General features: G+C 44.0%; 1 protein-coding gene across 2 annotated transcripts in view; it reads left to right on the top strand.

The window, feature by feature from the left end:
• Window positions 1-11,422, top strand: part of PNPLA7 (patatin like phospholipase domain containing 7) — an 89,380-nt gene that overhangs the window by 25,301 nt on the left and 52,657 nt on the right. For both annotated transcript variants that reach the window (XM_030461288.1, XM_030461287.1), the window contains exons 18-19: window positions 1,298-1,429; window positions 2,583-2,706. In XM_030461288.1, coding sequence (XP_030317148.1) covers window positions 1,298-1,429; window positions 2,583-2,706 — 256 coding nt within the window. The remainder of the gene's footprint in view (window positions 1-1,297; window positions 1,430-2,582; window positions 2,707-11,422) is intronic.

Genomic DNA, 11,422 nt, shown 5'->3' with positions numbered 1-11,422 from the left:
TTGTCAGATTAGCAGGAAAGCTTTGATTTTTATTTTGTATTGCCAGCCAAGCTGAATATCAAATTGCATCCAGATCTACAGGAATATCTGCCTAAGTCCCAGGCTCTCACATACACTACTTTAGCCTTTTCATCACTATATTTGGTGAGCTTCCTAATAAAGAATCCTCAGGATCCTTCCAGGGACAAGTTTCTAGAGTACAGAGCTTTGGTTTTTATTTTTCCCAGTGCCAGGCAAGTGTCAAGCAGAAGAGCAAAGATGAAGATGCCCAAGTAAGAGGAAGGAAACCTGGATGATAATGGAGAAAAAAAAAAAATCTGCTTTTTTTCTTGTTACCTGTAAGGGTGGGCTTTTAGCTTCCATGCTAATGCTCTTGTGGAAGCTGTATGGCACTCAGTGAAATAACAGAGGGCTCAGGATGGAAATAAAAGCAGCCTGTTAGTAGTTTACATTTTGAATGCATTAAGTATTAAGATACATATCTGGAGGGAGGAAAAGGAGTAAGTGGCTTTTATTGATCACAACAGACAGCCTGTGTGGGAGGAAACTTTGAGGGCTAAATAAGCAAGTAGAGTAGAAGCAATGAGCTAAACATTCACAGTGTTCAAGGGGGGTCAACTTTCAGATCAGCTGAGAAAGGGGAACAGGGTTGGTGAGGGATAAGAGCTGTCTGGTTATTATCCTGGGATGCTCCTTCATCCTTTGCTCAGAGTTACATGGAAGTTACCAGAGATAACTTAGAGCTGCACCAGGTTGCTCAGGGAAATGTGTAGTTGTAAAAGCTCTTAAAGCACCTTTGGATTTCCAAATTGTGCTGTTTATCCAGGTTTAGTTTCTCTGCTCTGTTCATTTTTTTGTCTCGCAGACTTCTGTGACCCTGAGTTCAGTGTCTGTAAGATAATGTGCAATAATTCCTCCTCTAACCCAAGGTGGTCTGTGGGCACCTGGGGTCAGGGATAGGAGGTGTGGGAGCCTCAAGAGGAAACCTCTCCTGCTTTTTTGTTGTCCTGGGTTGGTGGCTGGGTTTGAAATGGTGCTAGGACAGCATCCAGCAGCATGGGGCTGCTGCTCCTAGGACAGGGCAGCTTTGGGTGACATTTAATGTGAGTTAACAGGCTGGGCAAACCAATTCTCAAATTGTTACTGAGTGGTGTGGTGAGGGGACAGGGGCTGTGAATTGGTGCTGGGATGGCTGCACTGGGATAACAGCAGCCTGGGGGTGTTGTCCCTGACTGTGTCTACCTGTTCCTGGTCTGGGAAGTACTTTAACAACACTTGTTGTTGTTTTTCCTTCCAGGATAATGCGGGAGCAGCCAAGTGTGGTTCTTGGTGTGGCTCACACTGTTGTAAAGAGGATGTCTCCCTTTGTCAGGCAAATTGACTTTGCCCTGGACTGGATGGAGGTTGAAGCTGGAAGAGCTGTGTACAGGTGAGATGTGGACAAAATTGCTGCTTGTCTGTTGAATATTTAAGTTTTCAGAGCTGAGAAGCTGTGAGAACCTCGTTGGAGTCAATCATGTCATCAGCTTTGTCTCTTGGCCTATTTTGAGATATTTTTTTTTTATTTCTGCAGTTGCAGGACCCTTCAGCATTGCTTCAGTCTCTTGTCTCCAGGTGCTAATGAAATTCTTTCATACTGTTCCTCATCCTTTATGTTATCTTGGCAAGCTTTTAAAGTGACATAATTGATTAAGACAGAGAGTTGTGTGTTCTGGTGATAGTTCCTGCATTGTTAGGAACATCTACTGCTCAATGAATTTTTCAGCCTTTTTAAAATAAACAGTGAAACTCAAAGGAAAATCAGTTAGGCTTATTCAGTAGTAAATTGAGAACAGGCACTGCCCTGGATGGGTAAGGTACAAAAGCTATCCTTGGGAAAACTGAGTTGTAGGGATTTTTTGTACCAGAGTGTATTTGAGCCATTATGTGGTTGCTGCAGTGGTGGAAGAATAAAGGTCTAATTTAGTGCATATTCTGTATAATTGTAGTTTTAATTTTCATAACTGTACCTGCAGCACTGTTGCTAATGGAAGCTTTGGATTACTTTGTGCATCAAAGCACTCGGAGCTGTCAGTGTCTCATTAAAATCTTCTACCAGACAATCAGAACTCTTTGTCCATGTGCTGGGTTGTGCTGGAATCCCCCATGCCAAACAGCACTCTGAGGCACACAGGCTGCATGGAGCAAAACCTTCTTGGATAGGTTGTGAGCTGTGTGTACCAAAAGGAACCCAAATCCTGAGCCCACGGGAGGGTTTTGGTTTTGATCTGCAGAATTTCTCTGGGCATCCCTTACAGTGACTGCTGCAGCCTGGTGTTTCCCCTGGGTCATCAGCTTCCAGAACTAACACCAACCTGTTGTGCAAAGCCTCTGCATTTAAACATTGGACTTGTTTCCAGGTCCCCTTTTGGCAGGTGCCTTTTGAGGGGCTTTTTATTTGCTCGTTAGGTTTAATTGTCGATTAAACATCTCCCTAAGCCCTCTAAGCCAGGCAGGGACAGACAATCAGCTTATTAAAGGACTCCAGGTGCATTTGCTGAGTAAAGATGCTTTGCTAATCCTGGTTCCTGGTGCTTCCCCAGGCAGGGTGACAAGTCAGACTGTACTTACATCGTGCTGAACGGCCGCCTGCGCTCCGTCATACGGATGGATGATGGCAAAAAGCACCTGACGGGTGAATACGGCCGAGGAGACCTGATTGGAGTGGTGAGAATGAATTCTTCAGCTGAGAAATTGATAGTGATGTCACACTGGACAAAGAAAATCTTACTCTAATCAGTCGTTAACCTAAAGTGCTTTCCCAGGTTAAAGATTATCAGGGTTCCACTTGGAAACGCGATGAAAGAGCAGGATTGGGAGTCTTAGTATTAAAAGAGAGAAAAAAAATAGTCACAGCCAAACTAAAAAGCCCTGCAAAATACTCTGTTTTGATACAGGGGACTTTCCTTCACGTTCTGAGGTGTGCAGCCTCTTGGAGCAGTTCAGGAGGAGTTGCAGTAGTGTGCACTAAATGGTGATTTCAAGATTCAGCTTGGTTGGGTCCCCCTGGAGATGTCTGGTGCAGCCTGCTCTGAGTAAGCAGAGTTAACTTCAGAGTTGCACCAGGTTGCTCAGGGAATGTGTAGTTAGTACAGCTCTTAAAGTACCTTTTGATTTCAAAACTGTAATATTTATCCCTGTTTTCATTTCTCTGCTACGTTCGTTTTCTGTTTCTCAGACCTGGTTAGCAGCTGAAATAGGAGTCCTATACTGTAAATATACATGGCTTGTTTGGGTTTTATATGTAAAATTAGAAGGTTTCTGAAGTTCCCAGATTGTTGTTCAGGCCCTTTTCTGCTTTCTGAACTGAAAGCTAAACATTTAATGTCTATCTGTTTATAGCCAGAATTAGCATATGTCTAAATTAAGCAATACAAGAGTTCTGTAGGAAGAAATTCTTGTTTATAGAGGAAGAGGAAGGAAGAGCAGAAGGCTGTTTCCCTCTAGAAAGCTGATCCAAGGTGGTGCTGGTTGCAAAAGTTGTGATTTTTGAAAGTTGGATCACCCAGCAGTTGAGTGTTACCCCTGGTACAAAAGTTTCTCCTGGGACTCTGGAGTTCTGGAATTCTGCAAAGCTCCCAGGCTAAAACCAACTGAGCTGCTGCTCTGCTGTCTGAAAGCAGCTTGGAGAGACAGAGGAGTGCATGGTCTAAACTTGACCTCCTGTAGGAGCACTTATCTCCTTTTGGGATGATGTTCCACATTTTTCTGGTGAGGAGAGGGAGGTTTCATCCCAGGGATGGAGTGGGACACGTTTGCTGCTGAGTGCCCAGGCATGGGTCCAGACACTCCATGTAGGCTGTGTCTCTAAACCAAAAGTCCCTTTTCTGGATCCATGTGATGACATGAATAATTTTGAAGGCTTTTTGGCTCCATGGACGTCATCTTCTCCTTCCTACCCACAGCTCCCAAGCCCACTGACTCATGCTGCCATTTGTTGGAGGAATCTCAGTGCTCTGGCTCTCTTCTGAAAACATGGGGGAGGATTTGTAAAGGTTGCCAAGATTAATGGAGCCGTGCTTTGCAGAGGGCATTACTAAAATGACATTTTTCCTTTTTAAAAGATTTGTTTATCCCCTTCTGCAGGATCTGGTATAAACCTTTAAAAACCTGCTGTAGGGTTGTGGGTTGTGTTTTTTTTTTTCCTCCCCTGAAAGTAAAGTAATTGGAGGGTTCTTACAGGGAAAGAAATAAGCAGTTGTTATTTGTAATTGGTAATTGGGTCAACTGGTGGTGTGTTCCTCTCTGGAAACCCCAACAAGACACCCCAGGTCATTCACAACTGGGCAACTGCAACAAAATGCAAGACTCTGATATTCCAGGTCTTTATTACCTCTATCTCAGAACTTTAAAAAGGCCACGAGTCACATGGAAGAGATGAGGATCTGCCACTTCTGCTTTCAGAAGGAACGCACTGAAAAATGAAGGATTTTGGACAAGATGTAAAGTTTCATGCCTGTGCTCCCAAGGCTAAACTTGTGGCTGGAGCTTTTCCCTCTACTGACTCCATGGCATCTGTTTCTGAGGTCTGTCAGTTCACAGGGAGAAGAACAGATTGGAAACCCAAGTTTGCCTTCCCCATGTGGTTACTTTAGGAGCTGACACTCACAGTGATGTCAGAGGGAAAATGATCCCAGCTCCCTGGGAACCTTTCTGGAGGGAGGTTGCCACCTGCTTGCTGCTGCTGACCCTGCTGAGGGGCAATTCCAGGTTACTCTGTGCTCAAATCAAGTAAAGAATTTGTTTGAAGACCTTCCAGGTAGATTTTTTTAAAAGGGCAGTGATGAGTCTGTTAGAGAATTCCCTTAAATTTGGGAACCAGACGTCCTGTTGTCTGCAGACTGATTTGACCCTTTGCAGGGGGATTTTTTTATTTGTTGGTGCTCTTGCTACAGATGCACTTGAGGGAAAATGATGCAGTGTTCAATTTCTTAAACCATTCCCTGAGCTGAAGAGTAACTCTGTGCCTCCTTTTGCCATGCCTGGGTGACCCCAGAGGAAGCCAGAAAATCCCATTGTGTGTTGATGAGTGGAAGGGCTTCTCTTCCCTATGTTCTTTTATTGCCCTCATTTGTTTTGCTGCCTTAGTGCTGATCTTGCTTAACTGCTGCTAATTGTAGTCTTGTTATCTTGGCATCATTTACACTTTGCTGTCTGACTAAGAGGATTTCTTTTCATTTGTTATGCCTGTTGAGATGAGGCTAAAGGTGGGCCAGGCTTTGACATTTGGTTCTGTCCCTTCTTCCAGACTGGGGCAGTTGTTCAGTATTTTTTTCCTACAATCTGCAAAATAAGTTGTCCTGGATGAGTTACAGGCTCAGAGCTCCAGCATCTCTGGAGCATCTCTGGGGGGTGTTTGCTTTTTGCTTTGTTGGAAGGACAGGGGTGGGTGAGGAGAAAGGAGGGAGGAAAAAAACACCCCCAAAACCCCAACCAACAACAACAACAAAACAACAGGAAAAACAGACAGACCCAGCTTGCAGACAGATCTGCTGAATAAAAGTTATTTGTATCCACATGCAGGTGATGGAACCTTCTGTGCACTCAGCTTTTTATGCAGGTCAAACCTTTGGATGAATTGGGTTCCTTAGGAGTGGCTGCAGCTTTGGGATGGTGACCAAATGCCAGGCAGCTCCTGGGGCCTCAGTAACAGCTGCTGAATTTGCAGTATTTGCAAAGCTGAGGCCTTACATAGCTGATAATAATTGGTAGCCACCTGTCCCATAGAACTGGTGTCTGCAGTGGCCTCCCAGCAAACCAGCTGGCTGTCCAAAAAGCCTCACTGAGAGGGGAAGTTGCAGCAAAGTTTTGGTTAACTCAGAATCCTTCAGCAACCAGAATGGCTCCCTGTATTAGTAGGACTCTTCTGGGTCATTTCTGAGTAGCAAAATAGCAGAGCAAATGCAGAAAGGCATCTGTGCAGTGATTCTTTTAACTCAGGGCAGCGTGGGTGAGAAATTGCAGAAAAAGAATCCTCATTTGGTGGTGCTGTGGCATACCAGCTCTGCCAGGGAAGAAATCATGCTTTACATTCTAGAAATAATGACTTTTTAAAGTGTTTTTTAGATGTTAAACTGTTAATCTCATTAATACAGTTAAATGTACATGGCTATTTTTTTTCCTTCTCAACAAAATTGAAACCCAAGAAGAATCTGCAAATGGCTTAGGATTTCCTGAGGGGTTTGGAGCATTGTCCTTTTGAAATGTAACACTTCTGCTAGAAAGATTTGATTGCTGAGTAATCCTCCAAGGAAACACACCAGGACCAGGATTACACTTGTCAGGCTTTTGTTCTTTATCAGCATTAATGTTATCAAACCCTGCAGGATTTTGACACTTCCAAAGCCAACTGAATGCTGTTGTGCCCCCAACACCCCTGCTGCCATGGGGCAAGTTTGGCTCTCTCAAGGCTGGTTTACTTGGTCATTTTTCAGTGTGTGGATTTGTTTGCTGATTCCTTGCATGTAATTTTTTTTTTCAAACCATGCCTACTTCATTTCCCAAAGCTTTAAGTTAATAAAAATAGATTTCAAGTTAATTCAGGCTAGTGGCACCTCAGGCACAGTGTGCACAGCCCTGCTCTGGAAATTGGAGGCGGATGAGGTCCAAGAACTGAGCTGGAAGATAAGGATCTGGAAGGTGTTCTCTTCTCCTTTCTACTGCCATCTGTCTTGGAAATAGGCTACTGAAATTTATTATTTACCTAGAAGGGTGAAATTGTATTTAAAAAAACAAACAAAAAATAAAAACCAAAGCAAGAGGTGAACTCCACCCCAGCAAATCCCTCAGTGCTTACCACTGGTGAGGTGAGACAGAAGCTCTGAGACAAGAGTTCCTATTTCTGCAGCTGAACTGGTGTCAGGTTGAAATTAAAGCTCCCTGTCCTGGTTTCCAAAACCATCTTGAGGATGTTTTGGGCTGAATGCAAGGCTGGAATCTGAGGCATCTGAACCTCAGTTCCCTATGAGCATATTTACTTGGAGTCTGAGCTGCTGAGTACTGTTTTTCTGATTCTTTTCTCTCCAATGATTTCTTCTTTTATCCATTACAATTATCTTTTATTTGCTTTAACAGCTAAACAGCTGATGAAAGTAAGGGACCATTCAAAACTGGAAACTGTTCAGTGGTCTGGCAGCTGACTGGGAAAACCACAGCTCAGTTTTGCCAGGATCTGGTGTTAGGTTGTCTGGCATTAATGTTATGTGGGGAAGTCATCTGGCTTTGTAGCTGCCACAGATAAACCTACAGAGAGCTTTAATTCACAAGCCAAATCCTTTTCTGAGTGTATTAGGATCTTTGATGACAGGTAGTGATACAAGTTGTGACCTTCTGGGTTTCTGTAGGTGATTTCATGCATCAAGCTGTCATTCCCTATGTCTCTTTGTGTCTCCCTCCTGCTCCCAGCCAGAATTTCTTGTGGGAATAACATTGCTAGGGCCCAGCTACCAACCAGCTCTTGAGAAACCTTCTGATCCCCCTTTAGAGCCAGCTCCCCTGCCTTCTGCTTCCTTCTCTCTGCCACTGTGAGAATGCTGCATCCCCCTGGGCTGGTTGGGGCTGGCAGGAGTTGGTTCTGCCCCTCTTCAGCCTTTGCAGAACACACAAGTAAGTTGTTAGCAAGAGATTTTCTTTTTTCTTTTTTTCCTTGATTATAACTTTTTTCTTTGTCAAGTTTCATGTATTAGGAGCCACTGAGTAAGAGAGAGAAGTGTGATCCTTTTCATTATCATGAAAATGCTCAGAGACAGTGGGAAGCAGAGTCCAGCAGAGGTGAGAGCCAAGGGGTCAGCAGTGAAGGATGGGGAAGGATGTTACTGTAGCCAGGTTCGGTATTTTTGTGGTGCAAAACTGAGTCAAGGGCAGTCAGATCTCTCTTGTTGGAAGGTATTGGAGCAGGTCATCGTGTTCTGCTCTTTTTCCATTGTTGAAATTCAGGTGTAATTTCACCAGAAGAGGAACATGCTGCGTACCTGTGGGTGGCATCGCCCTTCCAGATGCTCTCCAAACAGCCTGGAGATGGATGTTATTTTTTTCTGTTGTGCTTCAGATAACATTTGGTATATTTTTTGGTTTTATTTTGACTGTAGTGTTAGATTAGGGGAGCAGAGCAGGCATGCAACTTCCCCATCTTTTCTACAGCCACATGTAAATAAGGAGTGAAACTTCAATCCATGAGATAGGAGTGTTAGCAGTTCCATTCCCCAGCTTTAATCCCTCCCTTATCTGTCCCTAACTCCATTCCCTGCTGTAGCAGAACTGTCATTGCACTGCTGCAAAGTGCAGGCTCAGTCCCCTCAGGAGAATCAGTGGCATGAGTCCCATTGCCTGAGTTACACAGAGCAGCAAGCTCAGGCACTTCGTTTCTACATAGATTTTATGTATACACTTGCATATGCACACATCCAGATATGCAAAGGAGGACTTTGGTGCATGTATGTAAGTTTATATGTATATATATATATATATATATAATGTGTGTGTGTGGTTAGGATTCTTTTCTCTGCACAGCAGAAGTGTTGAGTGTCCTCAGTCACGGGGTTAACTTGGCACACAAAGGATTGCAGAAGGTGGTTGTTAGAACAACTTTCAGGAGTACATGGTGTACTGCATCCATCCCTGGCACTGCTCCCACAAATAGCATCGATTTGCAGCTTGTCTGGTGCTCTGCCCACTCATTCATTGCTTCCAGCAGCCTCTCCTCCTTTGTCCTTTTCCAATACAAACAAATTAATGTTTGAGATTCTTCTGAACTGATGGCTGGAGGAAACACCTCTGAGATCAGCATCTTCACATGCAAAGGGTTTGGGAGCAGCTTCTTTAAACCAGAAAAAGAGTGAGTGCTTGTCCTTCGTGTGACATTGCTGAGGTCCTGAGCTGCAGCAGCATCTCCTGTCCTGATCTGACAAAACCACTGCTGGGAAAATCCTTGTGTGTGTGTGTGGCTGGTTCATGCCTGGGCTGTGGCAGTGCTGGGGTTGGCTCTAGGGATGTGGGTGTGTTACCTGGTCCCTGTGCATCTGACCTGTTGCCTGTCCCTTTCCCTGAGCCTCCTGATCCATCAGCAGATGTCAGGCTTTATTTCTTCTTCTTCTTCTTCTTCTGCTTCCCTGGGGTCATCTGCTCCCCCTTGCAGTGGGCTGCATCCCTGTCCCTGCTGTTTCCCACAGACTTGGCAGGGTCCTTCCCCAGAGTATAGAACACTAAACTGATACTTGCTCCTTGGAGCAAATTATTAATAGCACTGAGCTGCTTGGTGCAACTCCGAGGGGATGGAAGTGAAGGCAGTGGTGCAGCAGCAGGTTCTGGAGGGTGTGATGGAGGTAGAGAGGAGGAGATGCTCAGTGCCAAGGAGGAGCCAAGGAGCAGAGCTCTGGGACAGGTGAGCTCTGAACAAAACCTTTTGTTGTTTAGCATGACAGCTAAAATCAGGCATAGCAGCTGGGTTTCAAATAGAGGCAGATTGCAAAGCACTGTTCTGTAGGTTTGTCAGGTTTACAACATGATGGAAAAGTGAACACCACTAGAGAATAAGATGGCAAAGAGAAGAACAGCCAGAGCAGGTAGAGCAAAACAGGTGATGGGCTCAAACCTTCTGACAACTCCAGGAAAACTGGAGGATTGTTTGGGAGAGAGAGGAGGAGCAAGGATGGCATCTGGGTGAATTAAACATTGAAAGAGAAGAGCAGAAATGGGCAGTGAGGCAGAACTTGTTTGGAGGCTTGTTACTAAGGAGAAGGAATGAGTGTAATGGGAGAGGAACCAGAGGTGTGTGGTTGCCTCAAGCAAAACTTATCATGTTGGCCTGAATTGGAAATGAAGAGGGAAAGAGTTCACTGATCCCTCCTTCCACTGGAGGAGATGCTGTAGCTGTGTTCCTGCTGGCAGGGCTGAAGGGTAATAGGAGCCTGGGAAGGAGCTCAGCAAAGAGCCTTGGGTGCTTATATATACAAATATGTATGTATATACATATATATATATATATACACAAATGGGGGAGCAAATCTGCTCCCCCATTAAGGGAGAAGCTGCTGTCTGAGCACTCACACACCTCTGGTGTTTCTCAGCTCCCCCAGGCAGGTTGAATGAAATTTGGAAGTCATCGTGGAGCTGTTTTTGTGTTTGCTGCAGCCATGGTGGGTGATGAAAATGTTAAATTCCTTTTTTAGAACCAAGGAAATAATCTCATGAGGTTGATCTCAGGGTTACACGTGGATTTTTTTCTGCATATTGAAGTTCAAGCTAGATCTCCCAGTCAGTATTTACAGACCTGGAAGAGTAGGAAAAGGTGTTCAAAAAGTTTGCTGGAATGAGAAACCCAGGGATCTGAATGTGACTTAAGACTGAAATGATTTTAAGTAGTCATTTGGCATAAAACTTTTTTCTAAGCAAGAAGAAAAAACTCTGAATAGGTGATACCCCAAATAATTGAAGTACAATGAAGAATAGTGTAATTTAGAGGGGAGAACTATGACTTAATGTTGGATTATGGTTTTAATCTCAAAAAAATGTGAGAGTAGCCAAACACCTATTTGATTTGGCAATTCCCTTGTGCAGAAAATCTACAACTAGTACAAAGAATGCTTTTTGATCACAGAGTGTGAAGAGGGGAGAGGTGAGAATGTAGTGAAGATGGAAAATAATCCTACCTATGGTCCAATAGGTATCATAGAGAACCCTGGCACTTCCAGTGAAGAGAAAGCATTTTATGAATAGTTTAGGGCAACTAATAAAAAAGAGATTGGGAACTGAGAATATCCAAGGGGAAAGCAAAGTTTGAATGTGTTACTGTACATTGTGTTTTCCCTGCTAGAATACCAGGGGGGATTTGCATGAAAATATCAAAGGTGATGGCACAGTGATGGGTGATTGTATCTGTGTGGAAGGGCAGTGCAGGCTCCAGTTTCTGAAATGGGCTGGAAATTGCCTTTAACAAATTCTCTGCAATTTTAGGGATCTTTATCACTGGTGGGGTTGCCAGGGCCACTTGCACAGGAGATGTGAATGGCTCCTGGTGAGGGAGGTTTGACAGAGGTCTCCATCTCCCTCTGATCTGCCTTGGGAATGATTTGAAAAGACAAAGTCACGATTTGGAGGGGAAAAAAAGCTTCCCTGAGGCTTTGTTTTAAAGTTAAAATTTAATTCCCTTTTCTTACAAATCTCATCTCTTCTGAAAGTCTCGTGAGCCCTTTGGAGCACAGTTAATTTTTTATGCACTCGTATATCACAGAAAGAGTGGGAAAGGATGTGAGACAGTTTGAGTGGTTCCTTTCTTATAGAAATTAACCTCAAATCAGGGGGTGAATGGCTGAGTGGAAAGGATTTATTTTAACAGTTTGGAGCCCTTAACTTGCTTTCAGCATAAAGAAACTGAATCACAGAGCTA

Source organism: Calypte anna, chromosome 17 (genome assembly GCF_003957555.1).
Source record: "Calypte anna isolate BGI_N300 chromosome 17, bCalAnn1_v1.p, whole genome shotgun sequence".
Taxonomy (NCBI): Eukaryota; Metazoa; Chordata; class Aves; order Apodiformes; family Trochilidae; genus Calypte; species Calypte anna.
This window is presented reverse-complemented; position numbering and strand designations above follow the sequence as displayed.